Consider the following 25810-nt stretch of genomic DNA (forward strand, 5'->3'; position numbering starts at 1 on the left):
CTATATTGAGTAAAGACAAAAGTAGCACTCAGCACAAGCCCACAGGCCGCCTGTGGGAATGTCATATGCTTGGAGTGTTTTTACAGTTCTTCCAGCAGTTTCACCCCGTGTGTCTTTCCATGCAATGTTCAGGGGACAAAGGAAGCTGCTGAGTTTCCATTAGATTACACATCCTCCCATAGGAGTGCGTGTCAATCAAACAGCTCTGCAGCCACTGGTTGGGAGAAAATGGAAGAGGAGGGGCTGCAGCACAAACTCCGCTTTTTCTGGTGGAATGTAGGGCAGGAGTCGGAGAAAAACTGAGTCACCCGCACAGTAATCAGACATTGATTATTAATGTTCCACTTCCTGACAAAGCAGGAGGCTGGGGGAGTGGCTGATGGAGGGGCTAAGAGAAAGGCCGCCCCTTCACACAGCTAGTGGGCCTTATCCTTGATGATGGATGTTTCTGCATCCGTCTCGGGTGAAGCGAGGGGTGGTAACTTGGGAGCAGGCGATTCCTCCTCTTTGGGTGAGGGGGTCTTCTCTGCTGAGTCAGCAATGCTCGGCTTGACATCGTCAGGTGTGTGCTCATTAGGGATGAGTGGGGCTGTGGTTTTCTGTAAGCAGAGCATTGCATGCTGAAAAGAGGCAAATGCAACCACTGATGACTATCTGAGCCCCAGCAAAGGCATCACAGAAATTAACACCGGCACAAAAACAATAAGAACAGTGACAGCAAGACACAGAATGGCCTGTAGTTGGACTGACTTGGTTTTTCTAAGACTGATGCTAAATGAAGCTGCCGATAGCTGCTATTTTGTGCTGATATTCTGTATCTCTACATTTCAAAATTACTATGCAAAAAACAAAACAAAACAAAACAAAAAAAAAAAACAGAACACTATTCCTTACCAAGTGTAAAACTCTTTAAGGAAATGGATGGATAAACAAAATAAAAAAAGAAACATTGGAAATGCAGAATCTAGAGATGATTGTGTCTTTGATATCCTCGATATTAAAAATCTTTAAAAGAGCTGGAGAATAACCTGTTTAATACCTGAGAGCAAAGCCATGGACACAATGATGATTGATATTAAAAAAAAAGGCAGATATCAGCCTGATACTTTAGTAAACTGATAAATCAGTCTAGCCTTAGAACGGCTCATTCAAATGACGAAATCTAATCAGTCAATAAACAGACACAAAATGGTTGGCCTGCCACTCATTTCAAATTAAATCACTGCTCAAAAGTAAATTAATTACCCTGCATCAACTCTAGCCAATGAGATAATCTAAAATATTAAATAATATCAGATGCTGCAGGATCAATGTGGCAACAGGGAGCTCATGATAGAATATACACCACAAAACTGTACAGAATTGACTGAAAAAGAATGAATAGAGCTTAAATAGAGCCAACTACATAAGACCTGGGTAGATTAATGAAATATGACTGACAAACTGGCTCAAAACAATTCAAATGGAAATTCCTATTCCAATTCATTAAAAAAAAGAACTGGCACGCTGCATTTACTGAACATAGAGCATGAGCACTATGTTTAGTAAATGTCCACTGATGTCATAACAATAAAAATGAAGTGCATAAACAATAGGTACCAATACAATACTGCAAAGGATAATATAAACTATAGCAATACTGTGAATGAAATATTTTGATGCTGAAATCACTTATTGGCTGCACACAGAAGAGAAGAGAGATGCCAGACCCAAGATTCATTTTTGAATATGAAAAAGGAGACATAAGTGGGGCAAATGATATAAACTATTCACATGGATGGATGCAAGCAAAAACAATTAAATTACTTGAAGGATTATACCCAGATGCACAGTAGCAATTGTGTATAGATTGGCTCAAAATGGCTCCAAACCCATGAGTCACAGGGTGGATTATCAATGTCAGTGCAACAGGAAAAACACTTTCTACTCGCAGCACATTGTTCTGCTCGCACATCTCCTTTGCTCTCCACAGAGCTCGCTGTAATTGGTTTAGACTCTGTTTTATGCCTGTTCTCTGTGCGCTCGTCGGTGTTTTGCAGGCTGGAACCATTTTAGAAGCCACACTCACAGAAGTGGGTGTGTGTCTGTGTGTGTGTGTGTGTGTGTGTGTGTAGGGGGGGAGGGTATGACAGTGAGACTGAGTGTGTATGCGCGTGTGTGTTTGTGTGTTCCCTGGCTCACCGTGGTTTGTGGCACTGAGTTCATACTGCTGGAGGAGGGTGGGGAGGTTTCAGAGGCAGGCGAATCCTCTTGCATCAGTCCTCTTCTGTCCAAGACGCTGGTGAGCAAGACAAGACCATCAGTCACCAACAACATCCTGTTCGCTTCTCAAAAATAACTGTGGGGCGGGAATGCAAAAACACTATTCTACCCAGAGCACTATTCTTAGATATCAGAATTGGTTAACTTATAATGTAAAAATACAAGATGCAAATGGGAACCCATGTGCAGGGGTTGAGTGTGCAGTAGATCAATCACAGACTGTAAAAGACTGATTTGGGCTCATTAATTTAGATATATAGACAGATAATTACTAGACAGATAAAACTGAAATCTTGCAGGAGCCACGAAACAACACAATAAAAACAACACAGCATCACTAAATGTACTAAAAAGACATACTGCAAATAAAAAGACATGTGGTGGTTGAGTAGCAAAATGAAAAAGACTAATATACCTATAATGAATAAAGTATGAAGGGCATAATGCAAATTACCAGAGGAGGGCAAAGTAACATTTTTTTTTTTCCGAAGCGGCTGATAGCCAATATTTTGTGCCAATAGTCAATGGCTTTGAATGAACAAAAAGGCAGAGAAACTTTCCAGCTACAGCAGTGCACTGACATAGATTGTGTAACAAAGTGAAGAGTCGCCACTCCGAAATATTTTCACTGGCTAACAGCAGCACACTGGCTTAGCTTGTCTATTCACAGAAGAGGTATCACTTCGGCTTATTTTTCATTCTATGTTATCACATGCATACTACTGCTCATTCACTGGTAGTTGAATTGTTAGGTCTGTTTGATAAGTAATTTACATTTTTAAAACAAATAATAATTTAACATATTGTTAAATTATTGGAGTCAAGCTTACTGGTAAACATCTACTCCTTCAAGATAATTTATTATGTTCTACAACTCATAAACATACACTAACACTACATACTGAGTGTTTGAGCAGCATATCTCGTCTGTGCTACAAAAGATCCATGGTAAAAATTATTAACATTAACGTTGAAGCCCTCCCCCACAGTTTCCAAAAATTCTGGAGGAAACCCTGCACAGAGAGGGAAAGGGAGAGAGGGCGCGGGGTGTGAGAGCAGTTAAGAAAAAGAAAACCATAAAGAGAAATCTGGAGACATGGAGGAAGACAGTTGCCAGGGAAGATAACGTTAGCCGACAAAAAAACAGAGTCGGAGAAGCAAGAAAAAATCTCTTAAAAGTCATATATGTTAGGTATAGTGTTGAGAGTGACAAAGCTATTATCAAGGTACTCATTCAAGACCTCTGGGCAGTTCAGTCTTGATTATTGTGTGAAAGTGGGCTTGCAGCAAAACTGTACCAGCACTTTGCAGGTTGTTAATAAAAGAGGAAAAGTTCCTGTTTTGTGTGCCCTGAACTTTTTTCGTCAAAAAGTTATCGAAAAGGTATATGTATCATTAATGGTAAAAAAAAAAATCATTTTACTTTTTACTTTTGTACTTAAGTACATTTCAGAGCCTGTACTTTCTTACTTTTACTTGAGTAAAGAAGTTGAATTGGTACTTCTACTTTTACCAGAGTCTTTTCTCACACAAGTATCTTTACTTCTACTTAAGTACAGAATGTCAGTACTTTTGCCACCTCTGAAAAAAATTACAGCACAAAATACAAACAAACAAAAAACATAACCAGAGTGAATAAATGAAAACAACAACAAAGTAAATACTGTAAAAGCAAAATAAAAATTTGAGAAAAGATACTATCAAATAAACAAGCTAGAGAATATCCTCTTTATATTGCACAGGCTGATAGCAGATATTCAAAAATATCTAGAGATATTGGCCCAGCATATAGATAAACAGATAAATCTGTCTAAGCCTATAGTGTGTACCCTACTCACGCATTGTTTCCTATATTTTTCTCTTCCCGTGCACGCTGTATTTCCTTGGCAGAACCGTATCAGTCAAGACTAAATGTGGCGGTCTCACCTGGGGTACGCTGGCCCACAGAGCACCTCACAGCAGTTCTTGATGATGTTCTTGTGGCTGTAGGGGTTCTGCACCCTGTTTTTCCCCGACCACGAGCCTTTGATCTGGGGAAAAAAAACAAACAAAAAAAACATCTACAGTGTCCACAACTGCAGCACAGCCTCTCCAATTTTCACCGAAACTTTCCCAAATCCCAAACCGTCCTCCAAATTCCAAACCACATCTGAAAAAACACGTCAAGCGCCCCAACTGCTTACAGGCTTGCTAAATAGAGCGAATTGCTCGGCTGCCTTCCTAAAAGAATTTCCTTGTGCTTATACCTTATTCAAAAGCACGATTCTGTTTTTAGATGTTATTCCCACAGGCTTGGGAATGACCTACAAAAAAGGATCTTGTCAGGGATTTAATGATTCCTGGTTTAACAGGAACACTATGGGCTACAGCTGTGATAAAGCATGGCAATGAGAGATTAAAACCACTTACATAATTCATGAAATAATCTCAGAAATCATACACTGGACAGGATTCTCTGTACTATTTTTTTTTTTTTTTTTTTTGTATAGTGGAGACTCGGTCCTATATATTGATTGGCAGAAGCTATTTTACCAGCTACTTTAAAGGGACTTAAAAAAAAACTGAACAAAGAGTTTATTATTAGATATTATAGATGTGGGTCAACAGTCTGCCCATACGGTGCAGCTGATGACAAGGTTGTGCTGTATGGGAGTGTGAACATATGTGTGTGTGTGTGTGTGTGTGTGTGTGTGTGTGTGTCTGTGCTGGGGGCACAGCTGACAGAACATGTCTCATCCCATGAGAGGCCACACACTCAAGGTGCCTTCTCTCTTTTGCCCTTACTCCACCCTTTCTCCCTGAATATTGCTCTCCCTCTCTCTCTCATTCTCTTTCTCTCTTTCTCCCTGAATATTGCTCTCTCTCTTTCTCTCTCTCTCTCTCTCTCTCTCCCTCTACGCCACACTAGTATTTTTGGCTGCTGGCCAACCTCCTGCAGGTATCGATGCATCTATTATTAGGCCAATCACAGATACTGAAGCGGCCAGGCTGACAGTCATTGTTCCATCTCCTGCAGCAACATTATAGGTGCATATTGCATAGCTCATTACTGATAAAAAAAAAAGGGGGAAAAAATGAGGCCAGCCAGCCCAGAGGAAAGAAAAAGGGAATTATAAATTAATCATTAGAATAAAGTATGAGCGCACTCTCCTCTGTAGCTTTCAGCCATCTAGAAACTCCCACCACTGCTGTCGCTCTGCGCTTCCTGCCAGAGCCTCTGCAGTCAAATCTGGGCTAACAAAGCCTCAAATAAAGTATACACACTGTTACTGTCACACACACAGACACAACACAAATTACTCCCTCTGTGGGTTCATCCAGCCATCACATCGCACCACGCATCACCACTAGTCATCATTTACTTTTCATCGGTGGGTGTATGTGTGTCTGTGTGTATCTGCACGAGTGTGTGTGTGTGTGTGTGAGGGGACTGATAGAAATTCTAGCCTGGCAAAGAATTAGATAATGACTCAGTGGTAATTTTGAAGCAATCAGTAACGAGTTGATTTAGTTGTTTCTGTCTTGTCCCTCATTACTGACCTTCCGGGGCTGATCCGAACCCTTTCAGAGCTTCTTTAAAATAGCACACAGCTTGGAATCGGTAATAAGCCGGTCCATTTTGTTCTGACTAATGTAACCTCTTTCATGGCTAGAAAACCTTTGCACATTTTTTTTTTTTTTTTAATATCGTTAGGCCGTGGTGCCCCGGCTTGTGAGCAGCAGAATACAAACTGCCTCTGTTAGCGTTCAAAATATTTACCGACTAATTTGTCAAAGAGCTCAAGCTTGGAGCAGAACACAAGTCCTGCAGCTGCTGTCTTGGCTGTGTCTCCCTCAAAGAGATCCTTGGTCTCAACGGGGCTGAACTGCTTATGAATAAAAGGAGAAATACATTTAAAAACGTAGCAAAAGCGTAGATCAACCCGCCTTGTGGTCAACTATGCTTCAAGGGGGGTCTGGCTAGCAGCAGGTTTATTACAGTTTTCAACTTTTATGTCAATTTCAGTTAAGTTTTAGTCTGTTTTCAGTGGGAGCATTCACTAAAAATACCCCTAAAATTGATTTTTTTTCTAGCACATAAACAAAAGGACAACAGTGAGGAACATTTGACCTATAAGTAGACATTTAAGTTTGTGACCATTTTTTTTTTCAACATTAACTTTCAGTCTTAGGTTTAGCTATGAGAAATTTAATGATAATAAAAACCAAGGTTAGCAGGCTACAGCACATCAGCCCTGCCTCTCTGAGTCCTGACGACGGCAGCGTGGTTGTCAAGGAAACAGCTCTGTGGTCTTGCAAATGTGTAGTGTTTACAATGACGGCACCTGGGAATGTATGTTTGTCTTTCCAGCCACGTGAAAGCCATGCTGCCTGACCACAACAGGTATAAAAACACACACACACTCACACACACAAGTTTGTGACACTACAAACGAGTCATAAATTAAAGGAAAAACCAACATAAAGTGAGGCACTGGGCCACCGCAAGCCACCAGAACAGCTTCAGTGCTCCTTGGCATAAATTCTCCAAGTCACTGAAACTCTCCTGAAGGGATGGAGCACCATTCAGCCAGCAGATATTGTACACAGAGAGGGATATTACAGCAGGGTTGCAGTACATAAACCTCTTACCGCAAAGACAAATACACATCTGAGAGTTCAGTGGTATAAAAACCTTAGGCGCCGAATGTACAGAGATGTGGGGGGAAAAAAAAAAAAAAGTCATGTGGTCACTGTGGCGTCCACCAAGAGAGCGCTACAGGCCTGAATGCTGGACCCCGACGGTGAGGGGGTCCGCTGGCTCTGTTACACTGTGGTGGGCATTTTCCACTTGTCCCATTAGAGGGAAGGCTCGCTGCAAATCAATACCAAGTTATTCTAAGTGATCGCTTTGATCCAATTACAAAACATTTCTATCCTGATGGAAGTGGCCTCTTAAGGATGGCAATGCCCCCGTCCACAGGGCAGGAGGGCTCTGTGAAAGGTTTGCTGAGGGTGAAAAAGACGTAAATCATAACACTATAGCTTTCACCGTCACACTTATGGGAGATTTTTCCCCAGTGCGTTAGACAGCGCTCTCCACCATCATCATCAACACACCAAATGTGGGAATATCTTTTGGAAGAACGGTGCTCCATCCCTCCAGCAGCTCCAGAGACCTGGAGAGACCTATGACAATCATCTGTATACTTCAATTCCATCTGTATATTTCATATTCATTACCATCTGTATATTTCACATCTCATATCTCATATTCTTAGGTTAGCCCTTATTGTATATTTTTAGTTTTTAGTCTTTATGGTCTTTATTGTATATATTTAGTCTTTATTCTATTTTATTTAACTTTATTATATGTTTCTACTGTTGCTGCTGTAACAAGAGAAATTCCCTGGTTGGGATCAATAAAGTATATCTATCTATCTATCTATCTATCTATCTATCTATCTATCTATCTATCTATCTATCTATCTATCTATCTATAATCTCTGCCGAATGTATGCCCAAACTGTCACCCAGCTATTAACCTTGTGAAGATGCTCACTGATTATCATTCTCTAATATCTAACCCTACCTTTAAACCAAGTCCTACGTTTAAACTTTAAACGAGAAACAGCAAAATGTCCTATGTCTATCCCTGGATGGATTACTGGGGCTGGGTTTTGCTTTGGCCTGATTTTTTTTATAGATGTGATTATGTGCAGGTTGACGTGGTTTGCGGACAAATAACCGTAATTGACACAGAGGATTATGAATTAGCCATGCCGTAGGATATACTTACGTCCTCGTTAGTGGTCTGGTTGAGAGAGATCAGGTAGGTGTGGAAGCCAGTCAGTCCCACCACTGACCACAGGGTAAAGAAACACACCAGGACCTCCAGCACAGTGAAGATGAGTTAAGAAAGCAACAGATGTGATCCGCCTTACTGCATGGTCACTGATCAAAGACTGAATTGTGCAACCCTGTCAAAGCCAGTGACCCTCAACAAGAGGAAATAAAACCTAAAAAAAAAAAAAAAAAAGTATAGGGAGGAAGGCAGGAAGTGAGTACCTTCCTCAGTTACCTGAATACTAAAATGTATAGAGCAAACCGAGAATGAAATGGCCAGCTGGATGTTTTGCTTGAACTCAAACCATAAAATGTGATCCTGCTTTGACTGGGGCGTCAAAGCTGAGGGGATTCTTTGATGTCTTTGATCGCGTACCCTAGGAAATCGAGTAAATATAGTGCACACAGCAGCTGGTTTCGTGGTATGCAGTGGTCAGAGATTAAAAGGATATGTTCCAGGGGTTTCCTTCAAAGTGTTCAAAAAGCCAGAATCCACTGAGCCTGTGAACAGAGCAACACAGAGGGGAAAAAAAAAGCTGAAAAGACAGGTTATCACACACACACACACACACACTTACAAGTCTCTAACACGTCTCTAACAACCTCAGTCTCCATCTAAGATGACAGAACTCACTCACTCGGGCTCCTCACTCATTCTGGGCTATTAAAAAGGTAGAAGTCTTTAATATTAGGCGTGACATTCAAAGAGCAGTCCGGTATTAAGATCACATGCCAGGAGCTAATTATCCCGACTGTGGAAGCGCTCCCTGGGCGCAGTCTGCACAGGGTGAAATCGCGGGGCTGGAGGATGATGAAAGAGAAAGCATGTCAAGCAGTCGGTTGCTGTTTCTGTTAGACTACTGTGAGAATACTCACTTCTGATTGGACAGTCATGGCTCTCTGCAGCCCAACAACCATCATTACTAACAGGGGAATTTTACTTGAAAGGATAACCACAATATTAGTCACGGAAGTCCCATGAGCAAATAAAAGACAATAAATTGCTATATATTATAATGGCCACTGGTTCTAAATGTTTAACTTGTTTGTGAGAAATCCTGTTTTTCTGTCAGTTCTGTATGTCAAACTGCATGAAATACTACAGTAATTATGAGCAAACAGGAACAAAACACTTCACCATAATTGTTGAAATGATCCAAATATTTTTACATAAATTCGACTCAAAGTTGCAAAACCCAGCTTCACCAAAAAAGGCAACAGCGTTTCAAGCTTGGTGGCTGGATGTTTCTTGAGGCAGCGCTCAGTGGGACTTGTAGTTCACTTGGCCTTGTACATGTCACTGTCTTTTTTCAATGGACTGGAGTTATTTTAATGCAATCGCTATTTTGTTTGTACCGATGATTCAACCGGGAGAGTCTGATGCTGATCCAAATGTTGGAAATACTCAAGCGGGCCATCTGGTATCACTGCATTTAGGAAAATTAATTGGATTTTTACTTCAGGCACCCTGGGCACTAGGGTTGGGAATCATCAGCGATCACGATTCGATTTAATCATGATTCCTTGGTCACGATTCGACAAAACCAACAGCAGGTCCGCTCGTCTCAAGTTGCACCGAGCCACAACAGCTAAAACCCTTCTCACAATATTTTATTTAACATACAGAACTGAGGTAAGGCAGTTGTTTCATTGTTTATACTTTACTGATTTAAGGAGGCTTGACTCGTCAGCCAAACGTTTTGCAGATCTTTTGAGCAGCTAATTCTGTGAATGTGCAGCAAATATTAAACGCCAAGCCAATTAATTTGGACCTACCCAACAGGAAAGCCTTCAGCGGTTTACAGCTGGGGTGCATGTCTTTTAAAATGAAACAGGCTATGGACAGAGTTATTTTCTTCACCCGTTAAAAAAGAGTCTCTGCACTGCACTCTGACTGCACTGTGGGCTCGTGGCAGAGCTGCCTGTAGCGAATTAGTTAGCTGTGAGAAAACTGGACTTCACAACTTTATCCACAGTATGTTTCTAGGCAACACGTATGATACCGGCTTACTGATTTTGTCACTTCTGGTGAAATGTCTAGCAAGGGATCTGTGAATTCTCTGAGTCTGTCAGGTTTTAATGAGAAAATACGAGCCCCTCTTCTGGTTTCTCTTTACAGCTGATTTTAGTGCAAGGGACGATCAAACAGGCTTGTTACTCAGTTTCATCCAGATGTGCATTGTTTATGTGGTTGGGGATTGATCCACACTCTCCATTATCTTTGTTATAAAGTCCAGCAACCAAAAATGCACAGACACATAATTAAAATGCCTGACTGTTGAATCGAGTCACTTTCCTACCATTAACCAAGATAGCTATCAGTGCGCCTGTTGCAGCCCAAAACTGTAATTGAAATAAACAAGAACAACCAAGAACAAGGTAGATTATAATGTCTATGCAAACATTAGCTGAAATGTTATCCTCACATCTAGGAATCATGGGATTCAAACAGAATCTATGAACTATTTGTTTTAGAGAGGTAACAAAGGCCACAAAATAATCTCAAAATTAATATTTTGTGTCAAATTATTGCTTTATCTCATAAGAAGCCACATAATTAACCTCACTTTCAACAGACGCTTTGTGCCAGGGCGTGTGTATGTTTATGCGCACTCATGTTGAGATCATAGGTGGCTTGCATCACAGGTCATCCTTCCTGTTTTGTCACATTCTTTCAGCAATCAGTGTCACATCCCCTTGCATGATTCACATGCACATCTCTTTTCCCTTAATCCTACAGGGAACAGAATAGAGAGTTCCCACACTCTGTCCTTACACTTGCAATAAACTTTATTAAATATACAACATTTCAGTCCTTAGATCTTTACATGATGAAGGTCTAAGGCGTGTAATCTCTTCTCTCTTGCCTATATGGACATTTCCTCCAACGTACTTTCCTTCTCCATATGAACTTCCTCTTCAATCAGCACTGATCAGACAGACAAAAAAAAATGTCTCTGCTTAACCTACAGGATCCAACAGGATACTTACGCATGACCACGTGGACGATGTCAAAGGTGAAGATGTAAATGGTGAGCAGGGAGAGTGACAGGGTGAACAGGTAGAAGTAGCGGTAGTTCCTCTTGCCCACACAGTTGCCCACCCAGGGACAGTGGTGGTCAAAACGGTCTGAGGATGAAAGAGGAGAAAGGGGAAAAAAACATGTAAAATGAAGCAGTCACACTAACCCTAGAACAAACGCTTTACACCTCGGGGAACCAAAAAAAAAAAAATCAAAGATAAAAATACACCAATGTCAGCTGCGGTCATTTTCTCAAAGACACAGGCAGCGGCCTTGTGCACATTATTGGAAGCATTTCCCTGCTCTGCTGGTCTAAATATAGTGATCACTGTCTCCTTGCCTTTCCGCTTCTTTCAGCTGGAGCGCAGCCAGATGGGAGCAGGCCGGGGTTAGACGGACGGAAGAGGTAAACATCTTGCTTTACACTTTTCCCTGCAGCAGGCAGAACTAAACACCCTCAAACACTCTGCACCCTGATGCAGATTCACAACATTCACCGCGAGGCACACACACACACACACACACACACACACACACACACACACAGGCGGAGACCCTGGAGACGATGTAAGGCCAATATACAGTACACATGGCCAAAACTGACAGCTGCATCTGGGGTTGGGAGAAATGGTTGAAATCAACATCATGATCATATCTATAATATCTACATCTATAATGACACATAAAATCATATTAAATCATAAAGGTGATTTAGGAATTTTATGGTACACTGCCAAAAAAAAAAGTAAAATTAAAAATTTCTTGATTCAAGAAATTTCTGAAAACAAGTTGATTAGCACTGAAAACAAGATTTTTACACTAATGTTAAGAAAAACATGATTTCAACACTGAATATGAATTTAAAAATTTGTCGTTAAGAGACTTGTTGTAGCGTCACGTCAAGTATCACGCCAAACAAAAGCTTTTCAAGTAATAGTGTTATCATCAGTCTCGAATTGTGTGTCTCAATATTGACCCACTACGATTCCACTGAATGTTTATATTTGGTAATACTAAATTATTTCCCAGCATCTTAGCAAATTATTGTCCGTGAACAAACAAGTGAAACATATTGGCCTCTGAGTTTCACCTCTGTTGCAGTAAGAAAAGGACAGAGGCATGGTGATCTGTCTTGCTTAGAGTTTATGTGTGTGTGTGTGTGTGTGTGTGTGTGTGTGTGTTACTACAGCAGGTGGACTTGCCCCACACAGGCGGTCCAGTGTTCTCAGTGACTGAGCATACATTCCTTTACTGAGCCTCCACTGTTTCCTCTCATATCACATATTAGTCCACACTCCCTTCAAAAGCATTCCAATCCAGTTCAATGACTGTTATTCTGCAGGGTTAAGATGACACAGCTATACATAAATAACCACACACACACAGGTCCTAAGTGCACATACACACACTTCAAACAGCATTCAAAATTCAAAGCACATTCCAAGAAACTACTGTCTGTGAAGTTGCTAGTCCTAGGACAATTTGTTTCACTTTTTCAAAACTTTTATACCCTCTCTACCCCATCCAACATTTATTTATAAAGTTATGCTTAAGAAAAAAAAATCATCACTGTGACAACTCAGCGCAGAGAGGAGAAATTCAACGCTTCAAAGTCAAGGCTCATCATCGTGGACTCAAAAGCTATTCTTCAGTCTCCTACTCACAAACACATTACTCACCTTTCTATTTCTGACAATGTAAAATGAACCCATTTCAATGAGTTGTTTTTCACGCTTTGTGAAGCCTTTGTCTAAAAAAAAAACACATTAACTGATGTCAGAAAAAGAACTGAGATCTGATGTGGAGAGATGTTTTTTTCTTACCAACACAGTTGTCGCAAATACTGCAGTGAGATGCGCGAGGGGGTCGGAAGATCTTGCAGGTGTAGCAGTACTTGAGCTTGACAATCTGGTTGTTGATCTGGACGTTGCGGATTCGAGGTGGAGGTCGCTGCCCTGCTGGGACGTTCCCATTGGCAGCCTCTGCGGAAACAAAAAGCCAATACTGGCATCAATACATGCTGGCACGTCACAGAATGCACTTTAAAACAATATTTACATACGAAAGACACGCTTAAGAGCCTTTTTTGCTTGCAGTGGAAGAGGCATGGAAGTATTAAGTATTATTTAATCAGTGCTCACATAACTGCATTACTCCCATAGCACATTTTATACTATGCAGCTACATAAATAATCTAAATCTCAGTCCTGATCTTGAGTGTGCAGCGGGAAATGTAAGACGAAGGAGACTAAAAGGGAAAAAAAGACTCACAAAATCAGAAAACTCAACCTTGAGAATTACAGTTATTGACAATATTGGCTCCACATGGTATTTGCAATGAGCTGTTATCCTTGATAACAGCTGTTAATACTATTGATGCATAATGCAAGATGTGTTGCTGTGTTAGGATAGCACACTGTCAAAACATTGGTCTGATGCAAATAACGTCATCTGCATCAGTGCCTCAGTGTGCAGTCACATCCTCAGGCAGTGTAGTTTCAGTTCCCATTGTAAGCAACTCATCAGCGTGGGTGTACATTTTCACACTTTTTGGCCTGTGTAAAACATTAATACATTAAGTCACCCTAACCACAGAAATTAAATTTTTGGATGGCTTGTTGCTGCACCGTAGTTACCAAGTCAAATTTTATAAACTGACTGTCCTTGGCCATGAAATTTGGTCTGATGATTACAGGCAGGAGTCGCTTAGAGGTTAGAGAAACTGGTGACTGGGAGGTTGTTGATTGTAATCCTTGGTGTGGCTGGAAAAATGTGTTTGAGAAATGCAAATGAGTTATATTTTCCTCGCTCTCGAAAGTTATTAGCATGCCCTTCAGCGTGGAACTCCAAACTGCTCCAGTGGCCAACAGCAGAAGCCAGTGATTAAACTGGTTAAACTGGCTGAAGCCAGATGTGACTGTGGAGAACTGGGTGAACATGAGGGAGGGAGTGGCCTGAAAAGAGCAGCCTTGCTCATTTGAATTTGCCTGGATAGATACGGGTAAAATAAACACGCATTTATGCAGATTAAATACATGTTCTGAGATGACATGCTGTTCAATCATACATTAACTCTGAACACACATTTATCATTTGATGAAAGCTCTCAATGATAATTCTTTGCCATCAAATCAAAACATTTCCTGCCCTAATACAGCAATGAACACTGCACACTTAAAAGCCTGCGTAATAACATCCATAAGAAAATTACAGTATGTGAGTGCACAAAGTCTAGTCGGATACTAGTACAAGGAGAATAAATTAATGAGTCACCACTCATGAGGAATGATGCCACTCCCTTGGGTAGCAAGGCTGGGTCTGCCGCTGCCATTATATATTCCAAGAGGATGCCTCTCCTCGTATTAGCATTCCCCCCGGGTCACTAAGTGACAGAGCATCCAGGCTGGTGAGGCTTCATCAACATGCCTGCCTCAGCCTCAGCCTCAGCCTCAGCCTCAGCTCGGGGTCTTAATGTCGTCCATACCTGCAACCTTGACTGGCTGTTTGCCGCTGGCATGCCCACACCCCACCCTAACAAAACTGGAAAACAGCTAGCCTAACATATTAAAAACACAGCTGTATGGGGTAGGTGCTGCCATGCGAATTGCACTAATTTTAGCTGTTTTGCTGCATATTCTTCACGCAGTCATGTGGCCCATTTTAGTATCTAAGTGATGAATGTTTTGCTATTTTGGGGTTATTTGCCTGGACTTGCTAGGTGGTGTGAGAAGAGGGAAGTGAAAAAAGGAAGGTGTAAAACTGAAACTAGGCTATGAGCGAAGGTTGTTTCAGGCGACATACTGATCAAGGTTGAGGCCAACAAGAAATCCGTTCAGTGGTTGGTGACACAAATAAAGCTCAGTTGATTTGTGGATTAAGGGTGTGTGCATGTTTCTAAGGTATGGCTGAGGAGCAATGCTTTGACAGATCGGAGCAGTGCGTTCTCCGTCAGGGTCGTCGCAGACACGCCACTGCTAGACACTTAACAAGCAAGCCATTATCATCCGGCGCTATGAGTTATAGCCATGACGAGGGAAGCGCTTGCTGCTTGTCCAGCCCTTCTCCGAGGACAAAACGCCTCAGCCTCGCTTTTACAGTCCTCCATTGTCACATGCAGAGGCTCGCCTTCACCCATGCCTCTTGTCTGTAACGAGAGGACGGGTGATGGCTGAAGGACACTGTGGATCTTCACCACAGACAAAGAGCGAACACTGAGCAGCCACACGGGGAGGGAGGGATAAGGATGGAGGGGGGAGGGAGGAGGCAGGCAGGCAGGGTGGTTGCAGAGACATTGCAGACAGCCTCATCCCTCCAGATACGAGGAGAGAGTCTGGACAGGCCAGGAGGTGCTCGTAAAACCAGACAGCCATTGCATATGAGGAAAACAGAGCCATGTGTCCTTTTGTGAGGAATCTCAAGGTTTTGCTGTCATTAATAAAACATTTGGTTTGTCTGGGTAATAAGACAACTGGGTCGTTTGTTAGACAAGACTAAAGTGTGTTCATCTGCGCCTACTGCAAGGATTGAAGTAACATTTACTCCAGTTACTGTGACTGAGTGGCCTCTTTTTGCACTATGTCCTTTTATAATTAATTTTTACTCTTCTTTAAATACGTTTTCGCTGAAGTATTGTACTAGGCTACACTCTCAATGACATCCAGTAGAGATTCTGTCAGTCCTCCATACGCGTAAGACACTGGACCAGTGAACAGTCACTCAACAACTAAAACAAGAATCATCGGGCTTTACTTTTTTTGGTTTTTTGTTTCTTAATTTGATCATGTCCAATTTTTCCAATGATAAGAACCTAGTTTGAATGAAATTTTGCCATCTTGTCCCTTTAAAATTGAGTGGAAAAGATAACATGTCTTAGTGTTGTCTTGTTTTCTTCAGTAGCTTTTCCTGACTACATTTTAAATGAGCTACTTTTTTTTTCTTTAACTGAAGTAGATTTTTATACTGATAATTTTACTTGTAATGAAGTGCAATTTCAGCAAGGCTTCCATATTCCACTTGAGAAAGATGTCTGGGTAATCCTTCCACCACTGCCCTCCTTAATAGAATGGAGAGAGTAATTTTTCTGTAAAAAGGGGCCAGACTGAGCTCTACATCCACAGATGAGCGGCATCAACCTTTAGCAACATAAAACATAACAAACATGAATAAACCAACAGGGCTGAGTCCGTCTCCACACTATTCAGCCAGCCCGTATGCTGAAGTATTCACGCCTCCAAAGCGGTTTCACTTGAATAAACACCCACTTAATCTGCAAGTCCACCGCCTTGGATGACATTTTATATGGAAAAGGAGAACAAATAAGAGACTATTTGGATGTTGTTGTTACAGGCACACAAACTCTAATAATCCTTTGTTCCGCTCTCATAATGTTTGAATGGAGGAAGATAAGGGGCTGCTGCGTGGTGGAATAATCAGCACTGATTCTGACTAATAGTTGTGTGCATACATCAAGGTGAGGTGCTGGACTGTGCAAGTCATAACACAACAGGTAAAGGCCACATGCCACATCAAATCTGAGGAAGCTCTGCACTGGATCAAAACACTGTCAGCAAAACATATGGATAAGGATACTAGTAAGCTGCATATACTATTTTCTATTATCATCACAAGTGCTTACGAGTCCATTAGGGTTAAAGAGAGAAGGTTTTAAAATTAGTGTAAATTGTCCCTGTAACTCACCGATCTCCATCTCGATGAAGGTAGCTTCCTCTGGGAGCGCCCGTGGCAACACCCCCGGGTCACTGAAGCTGGTCCTCAGTAGCATTGCCATGACAAAGAGGAAGAGCAGAGCAGCAAAAACTGGGATTGCAGGAGACAGATTGACAGCCAGGTATGGACATCTGCAGAAAAAAAAAAGAAAAAAAAAAAAAAAAAAAAGATTGTGGCTGAGAGTGAAAACTCAGAGGAAAAAAAGGGCAGAGTTTATCATGGCGAGGTGAGAGGAGGAAATTGGTTTTCCTTTATTTAGTGATAAACATTGACATAAGCATTCTGGGCTCGATGATGACATGCAGTTACTCTGCTTGGTCTTGTCACGGTGTATAACAGAATGACTGCATCTTGCTTTGTGTTGATTTCATACCAAAAACAAATACTACTGCTTGCACTTTTGCACTCATGTACTGCACTGTTTGCTTGGTGGTGTCTTGTGAGTTTGTAAGTTGTATCTAAACTATATGCACTGCTGCCCTTCTTGTCCCTGGTTAAAAAGGGTTTAATAAAATAATAAAAATGTTTCACACATGGGGCAAAATTATTTTACTGTTTCACATTTGCAGAGATAATAACTGCAATAGAAACATGAGAGCCCTCTAAAATAGCTCACAAGAGACGATTAGCTTTTCCTAATTTTCAGCCAACAGGGCAATATGTGCAGACGGGCCATGGCAGGACAAGATCATACATATTTTGAAGCGGTGTACTCAGCATTAGGTCGTGGCCTGGCCCCCTGTAAGAGCTGCCCTTTCTCTGGACCGTGGTGAGGCCACGGTGGTGGATAAACAACATTATGCCACACTCTCCTCACCTTCTGGAGGAGTGGAGCAACATTAGCATAAATCCCAGTTGCCAGGCCAGTGAGATTGCAGCCAGCAGGGCACTGCAAAAGGCCTGATCTGCACTGGAACAGCAGATGTGAGCTGCAGTGCAAAGTGCTGCAACAGAGCAGCAGCAAAGGCTTCCGCATGCAGTTATTAATAGATAAACTGCACATACTCATCTCCATCCCATGTGGTGGGGATCATTTATTCATAATGCAACACTAATGTCATACTACAGGATCTGAACGCCCTGTGCAAGACTAACTGGGTATTGTATTTCATATGTGGTACAGAATAATGTGAAATACTGAGATTTGGATCATTGCAACGGTATGTGGACTGAAAACAAAATATTCCTCTGGGGATAGATGTCAATAAATTATTTAAAAGCAAAATATTCAGGCTACATTACAGTGTATCATAACATTTATAATAACAGTTATCACAAAACCTTTAGTTGAAGCAGAAATTACTTACTCCACATGTTAATAGTAAAAATAGTAAATCTATAATGCATTTTTACAAGGTGCATTTGTATGGAGCATATTTATCTATCTATCTCTAGATAAATAGATAGATAGATGTACATATGTTATATCTCTATATGTATGTGTGTGTATATACTGAAATGTCTATCTCTATGTGTTGTGGCTCATTTTTTGAACAACTTCTTTTAAAACTGTGCCACCTTAAAAAGGATCTGCTTCTTGACTGGCACGTTCAAACAGTCCAAATCAAAACACTGCAGCTGCTGATTCTGTTGCCTCCATTGATTTATTCTCACTTTGTGTAATATTAACAAAAACATTTCCAAGTGTCTAAAGTGCGGTCTAAGGCTGTGCCGATGTCCCGCTCTAAACAAAGAACCAAGACCTGCTAAATAAAAGAACCAAATGGCTCTACCACTATGTAACAGCAACACACTGCAACAGCCAGTGTTGTTACATAAATGAATATAACATATGATATAATCTATTAATCCCTTTGAGTGACACAATCTGCATAAAACCACTACTAATGCAATAATACTTTCATTTTGAAATAATTGAGGCTGATCTAAACTGATTTTATTGGTTAGCTCCAGTGCCAGCTATGATTTTTTCTTGTCTTGTTGGGGTGCTCTCTCATAACACACATAGGACTAAGGGGGAATTTAAATGGAAAGGCATGTAGCAAAGTAAACAAGTGCGAGTCAGCATGACACAAGGGAGAACAAAGTCCACCTGTTCAGCCGTAGAAGAACCAGGTAAGCCAGCATACCTGCACGCTGGCAAGACAATGACACACTACACCTGCTGGACTGGTCTGATGAGTTTCCCCTTTTTTTACACAACGGAAAAAAGAGCAGAGATCACATCAATAGAAATTTCCATTGGTCCAAGCCTGAGGAGTGTGTTTGTCCCATTTGTTAATGCGGAGACAGCAGAGGACAGCCAGTGAATTTAGAGAGAGCGGGCGGGAGGGGACGCAGCCTCGGCCAGCGGCCTGTCGATGATGCGTAATTCCAGTAATGATGACTGGTAGGTATTCAAGGCACATTCAATCATCACTTCCCATCAAGACTCCACATCCTTCCTGGATGTAACCACTTCCCGTGCAGGATTTGGCTGACACACTGACACTGCATGTTTATCAATCACCGGGGACGCAACAGGGAACCGAAAACTTACAGTAAGCAGGTCCTTTGGTCAAATCTATTTTCATCAAGAGGGTTATCAGTCAGGCCACAGACAGACAAACACTCTCACACCACACACACACACATTCACGGACCACTTCTCTCCCGTACTTGACATTCTCACTCTCTTTTTGTGCTGCATCATAAAGTGGATGGAGCCAGGGCTACAGATTTGTCTCCACCCTTCAGTCTGCCTGTGCAAATCCTCACTTTTTGTAATACTTGGGGCACAGCTGCATCTCACTTCTGCCTTCCTTCATTTTTAAAATCACACTGACTAGCCCTGAGCCCATCAATGCTATATAGCCTGAAACAAGGTGACATATTTGTTACTGACTGGTCCAAACTGGGGATGCATCATTGATGAGGGATGCCATGTTTGCTGTTGCCTTGTTCAGAGCTTGAATTCAGCACCACCTGCTTTGGGCAACATGGAGTGTTCTCAGTAATCTCTCTCTCTGACCTTACTATGCAAAGTGAGTGTTTACCCTATGAGCTATAGTTAGCTCACATTTAATGGCCTGCCACAGCAACTGTCATAAAATCATTCAGCAGTGAGTGGACTTCTGTCACACCAAATGCACCAAGCCCTGTATTAAAATGCACTAATAACAGAGAATCCTCTTAGAATACAGAAACATGATAATGCACCCACTGTTTTTTGTTCTGTCTTCATGCAAAGCCGACAAAACTGTGACCACAAAAGGCTAACAATCAGTAACTGATGTACGGTGTGAAGTTCACTACCAGCTCTCCTATGTGTGTGCAGGCTGGTGCATTAGCAGTGTCTACCATAGACTTTGATCCATGGGATTTGGTTTCTCAACACAGGATGATACAAGCTCAGAGGTGGGAAGCTTCTAAAGCAGGGATCTTGCCGAATTAAAATCATTTCAACCGCCAAGGAATAATACGCCTGAACCTAAGATCATGTCAGAGTTGTATGTCGTGCCTTAGTGGCTCTTGACGTTTTACCTTTACTGAACATTTCATGCTCTGCCTTTATGAATACTTAACTCTGGTTTAAGCCATTGGAGACCTGCATGAATCACAATATAAATGAATTATGCTCTTGCCATGCTGGCAGATCCAGGGAGGGCCTGTGTAACTTCCTTCTGTCATACAAACATCTGTAAACTGTGTGTGTGTCTCTCTCTCTCTCTGTTTCTGGGGCAATGTTGAAAAAAGAAATTCTCACAATCTCTGTTTGCCCTGTCTCCTCCTTCCATACACAAACAGCACGTCATCGGGTAAATACACTGATTTGACACTCGATTCATATTTCCTCCTGCAGCAGAAATCTCTTGTCTTTGCGATGGTCAGATTCATATTCAGACCCCTCAGACGGGGCCACCCTGATCTGACCAGAAACACACCCTTTTAATCCTTGAGAAACCTTAATCCAATGTGTTGGTGCATTGACGAAAGGTTAGGCCAAAGCTCCACAGGGTACAACCTAATAGTTTTCAATCCCTCCTCTCTATTATGCAACAGCTAAATACATATGGCTGAGGGATGAACCGTGACATCCAGGGGTCATTTAAAAAAAAAAATGGAATTACAGATGTTACATCATACGATCAGATACGCTCAATAATAATCTGACTAGAAGGTGAAATGGAGGAATAATGATAAATCTGAAAATTAAATCATTTCAGGCACATGAAATATAAGCCCAGAGACCTGACAGCACGAGGAAAGAGGCACCTGGACTTACAAAGTGGGCTGAAAAAAAAATCCCTACAATGCCATAATTATCTGTGAATTGACTAGAGATTGAGAGATTAGGCCCCACAATGCAGCCAAAGTGGCTATGGACACGATTTGGACAGAGATGATGACATCATCTCAATACAAATCTCCTGGGAGAGTGATGACATGCAGCATCTATTACAAACCAAATACTGTGGATGATGAACTGATGAAATGTATTAAATTTCCCTCCCTGTGTGGTGCACGATGTATGCAAAATAATTTCACCCTTGACAGAAAGCCGGTGCACGTCTTCTACCAGGAGGACTACTGAACAAAGCCTGCAGATCTTTGTTATTGTAAATGGAGCATGTGCTCTGAGCTGGGCATAAATCGTGTTATTGGCTGGTTAGCTGGGGACAGGAGCCGTTGTTTGATTGGTTGACGGGGAGCCAGGGTGGAGATAGATGCGTAGGGAACCTCTGGGGTCTGTTACTAGATCTCCTCTGACCGCAGCCTCTCTGCACGGTCAGCACCACACTTCTTTCATTACAGCCTCGCCTTTGAGGAAGCTGACAAGATGACGGTTGACCAGCTAGACACGCTGAACGCACTCCTCCTTACAGCACCAACATGCACTCACACACGCACACACACAGAAAGGATGGCTCTCATTACATGCGCATATGCCTCTGTGGCCCCACAGCTCGGTATCCTGGGGTAGACACACAGATGACACGCTGTCCTTGTGCCAGGCTCCTGCTCCTTCATCCATGCTCCATAGGTGGCTACCCACATGCACATTTGAGCACACACACCCAGACACACAAATGGGAGCGGTATCAGTGAGCATCTTACACTGTGGGCAAGTCTTTGGGGACATGTACTGTACTGTATCACCTGGACAATCAAAGCCTTCTTTCTTTTATAGGTAATCTCCAAATCGCAGTATGCAATAAATACCAAATGTAATATATACGTAAAATCCCATTAAAAATCAGATCAGCAGATGCTAGATAGGCAAGAAGCTAAGGACATACAATCCTCGAATTGATTCTGCTGAGCAAGGACAAATGGGCTGGGCCCTTCTCTTCAGCAAATAATTTGTTTGCGTGTTCCTAATTGGTCTTTCCGACTGTGTATTTGCGGCTCATTTCCGCAATTTAGCACAATCCCAAGCTCAGAGAGGCCTCCCTGCATGGGCCGCTGATGGCTAATGATAAAAGTGAGATGTCTACTTGGCCGTTGTTCAACATGATTCAGTGTACTCCGAGACACTGCCCTCTCTGTTCTCCCATCTACACCACGGTGCTCACAGCTCACCCCCCAGCTCACATGAAAAGAACGAATCCTCCAATCCAAGAAACAAGAAACAAGCACTGCAAGGAAAATGTACAGTGGATTATTTGGACTATAACATTTTTCCCTTGATACCAAAATGATAAAATGATCGGAGAACATCCCACACAGTCACTCAGCCTCATCATCATTTTATCGAGTGAAATGTACAAGCATTTAGAGAGAGGTTTTTTAAATATAGAAAGATCATTAACAAGCTCACATACAATAACAAACATTCTACTTAACATTAGATTGCAATGAGTGGAAATAGTTGTCATGCATATTTTCAATGTGAAGTTGAATGAAGCCCATTATTTGATCAACTTTAAGCATTTTATATACAAGGAAATACTGATAAATGAGGGCCATTATCCGGTGCTTTGGATAAAAGCGTCTACCAAATGGTATGCATTACTATACCACATAAACATTATGTATCCAGCAGTGGGACTATATTCTAAATTATACCAATAGAAAATATTAGACTGCATATCCATCCATAGTCCCAATGCCATAAGGTCTGCTGCATTAATGCTGCTACATAGTTGCAAGATGCCAGTCTATAAATGCATCAAAACCTCAGAGCCTCTCTGCAGAGGGCTATTACTCTGTCAGAGGCTTAAATCAGATATGTCTCAAATTGCCCTGTAATGGTGAGTTTGGAATTACCCTCCTGTTGTCGGGCCCGATCTCCATGTTAATATCCATCCCCCCCATGAGAGATAATTACGCTCAAATGTAATATGAACGAAGCATGCTAACGACCCTCCAGCCATTAGTCACCGCGAGGCCTCCTCCAGGCTCCGGTGCTTAGCATGAGCAGTATCAGTCTCATCTCTCTCTGCCCCGAGCCGGACAACAGGCCTTTCTGTCCGGACCCGGAGGAGAGCAGGCTGCCATTACAGTGCAGAGGCAGATAGAGATGGGAAGGGCTTGGCACTGGGCAGAGGAGCTACTAGTCCTCTGTGCTCAGCTGTTTGAATCCCTTTGGCATTCTAGCTGTGTACATTATACTACAGAGGAGAGGAGATACAGTGTTACAGTCAAAACCTTGTGCTAGCTAACTCACCATGCCTGCTTTGTGGGTGGCATATGAAAGGGGAAGACAACAGAAAGAAGGAAAGAGAAAGGGTGACAGAGAGAAGAGAATTATCAGGGCTGATCTTCGCTAACATGACTCCAAGTTATGTTCTATAATTAAAACCAGATTTCTCTTCCTAACGTGCAGGATTTGGGCCCACACGCTGCATCTGGGCTGGAGGTGTGTGCCGTGCTAATGGCTCCATTGGGCTGTATGAGAGGGTTGAGTCAGAACTGCTGAGACAACAAAAGGCAGCTCTGCCTCTTAGGCAAGAGGCTCTTTCACTGGACAGTCATAGTTATTAAATATTAAGCACTCCAGTATGTGGTCAATCCTAAACCTTTGCCCTCTCGAGGGCTGGATTTGCAGCAACAAAACAGGGAGCCTCAGTGTGGCTGGCAGCTTATCAAACTAAAAGTCTTGTTTGTTACAGATGAGGGCCGTACAGTCAAGCAAGTCAGGCAGCAGATACAGTCATTACCAAAGAAAGCATTGCTCTTACACCCTTAGGAAAAACAATTATATGGGTCTTTGAGCACATTTTGGAGGCTGACAAATATCCAATACTGTGTAGAAATCAGGCACCTACGGTATAAGTCAAAAAGTTAACACAGAAATACTAAAAAAGATGAGAAAGCACCATGAAGTATGATAAGACAGAATGAATTTATCAATGAGCCGGCCAGCACACACAGACTGCAAGTCACTACAGGAGCATTAAGGTGATTTTGGATCAGGGGAGGAGGCTCAGGGCCCCTGGTGTGGCTTCAACACACTTTTTGGAGCAGGTGTGTACTGACAGCTTCGGTCTCATTAAGAAGTGAGGTTTAAGGCCATTACTTACTCGAATGCAAAGAACAGGGAACAGGTCCCGATGATGAGGAAGAGGGTCAAGTAGAAGACGCCTTTCTGCCGGGCCATCATCACCCGTCCATCGCAGCAGAAGGTGTTTTTGCCCGGGAGCTTCTCCCATTTTCGCACCTTTCTCGTTATCATCACCGCCGACATGATGCCAGCAGTCCCTCTTTGGTGGATGACAAAATTCCTTGGCTTCACAAATGGAAACGATGCGTTACAAGTGTCGGATATTTACGACGGAAGTTTAATTTGTAGCGGAGTTGGGGTGTGCATAATAGGAGCTGTGTTACAATGATTCAAGTCAGACAATACAGTGCTGCTGATGGAGCCCCACAGGATCCTACACCCTTGGTGGTCCTACAGATACAGCTGGATCAAAGTGTCACACAGTCCATCGGAAAACAAAGGAGCGACTGATTGAACAACACTAATGGTTTCTCTACGAGGCGGCGACTTTGAGGCATTTCTTGCATTTTTAGGAGTCACATCATCAAAATAATTTCAAAAAAATCCAAAGGCTATTCCCAGTTAAGTGCTTGTCCTCTCACGGCACCGTGTCATCCCGGTGGCACGGCTCCCACTCCGCTTCAGGAAAATCAAAATCCCTTGCTGTCAAGTGAATATCGCAATAATATTTCTCAAATTCATCCAAATGCTTGCGGCAGGTCTTTATCACAAGAAGCCCAAAAATCAAGCCGTGGTTGTGGCACTGAGAGAGCGGACCTTGACCGGCTGACATTCATATCATCTCGATATATCATAAGTGATCCATCACAGAGGCGCTTTGCTCAGTGCTCACATGAATGAGGCTGTTACCTTGCTGCTGGAAAAAATGGTGAATCAGTCCTGACTGAAATAATAATTAAAAAGCATGGGTCCTTCGAGCAGGAAAATCAAAATGATCGCAGCGTGTGTGATAAGGTGTATTTGCTGTGCTTTTTTTCCCGCAGGATGCGAGCTCTCGGTTCAGTCAATGGCAGCAGGAAACACGCCTAGATTGAAATGTCTAACCTTAAAGGGGCAGGACAGGTAAAACACAACAAGGAACAAAGGACAGGGATGAGGATCCTACTCATCCTGCATTTATGTGCTAAATCTGCAAGTCTGGATTAGCTTTTATCACAAGGGAGGGGCTCAATTAGAGTTCTGATCTTTAATTGATCAGACACTAGATGCATTTTATGGTCTTAATCACTGAGGTGTCGCTGTTCATTTCCAGCTCTAAATGCTCCTGATCAGAGGTGCAGGCTCTCATCAGCAGGATGCGACTAACTAATACAATCTGAAAACATGGCAGGGTGTTTATTCCCCCTTTTGTTTGTTTGTTTTTTAATCAACCGAGGTGGTCTTTCCCAACATCTGCAGTGATGCTTTTGAACAATAAATAATTGAATATTTCCTTTTTTGCATCTCTCCTGTTGTTTCTGCTCAGTCTTCCTTTCAACTTGAACGGGTCCACCCTCTTTCCACCCTGTTTCCTTGTCCAAACACAC

General features: G+C 42.1%; 1 protein-coding gene across 2 annotated transcripts; it reads right to left on the reverse strand.

Moving 5' to 3' along the window:
- Positions 1-77: 77 nt before the first annotated feature.
- On the reverse strand, positions 78-25313 carry zdhhc9 (zDHHC palmitoyltransferase 9). 2 transcript variants are annotated; one of them, XM_030062098.1, is made up of 9 exons: positions 24304-25313; positions 16808-16968; positions 12934-13092; positions 11080-11217; positions 8541-8589; positions 8042-8144; positions 4189-4292; positions 2182-2278; positions 78-620 (listed from the first exon to the last, which is right to left on the reverse strand). In XM_030062098.1, exons 1-9 carry the CDS (start codon positions 24465-24467, stop codon positions 417-419), a joined length of 1179 nt encoding a protein of 392 aa, XP_029917958.1. In that variant the 5' UTR covers positions 24468-25313; the 3' UTR covers positions 78-416. The 2 variants fall into 2 exon arrangements, with proteins under 2 accessions (XP_029917958.1, XP_029917959.1); XM_030062099.1 differs by having other exon boundaries at positions 78-599; positions 24304-25311.
- Between the last annotated feature and the right edge of the window lie 497 nt (positions 25314-25810).

This window comes from Myripristis murdjan, chromosome 10 (assembly GCF_902150065.1).
Source record: "Myripristis murdjan chromosome 10, fMyrMur1.1, whole genome shotgun sequence".
NCBI classification, from domain to species: Eukaryota; Metazoa; Chordata; class Actinopteri; order Holocentriformes; family Holocentridae; genus Myripristis; species Myripristis murdjan.

Excerpts from the sequence above, each read along its gene's own strand:
- zdhhc9 (XM_030062098.1), bottom strand. The coding sequence starts at position 24,467 with ATGTCGGCGGTGATGATAACGAGAAAGGTGCGAAAATGGGAGAAGCTC. Across the intron at positions 11,218-12,933 it reads TATTTGCGACAACTGTGTTG|ACCGTTTTGACCACCACTGT; the intron begins GTAAGAAAAAAA and ends TTTCATCCTCAG. Across the intron at positions 2,279-4,188 it reads TGTGGGCCAGCGTACCCCAG|CGTCTTGGACAGAAGAGGAC; the intron begins GTGAGACCGCCA and ends CTTGCTCACCAG.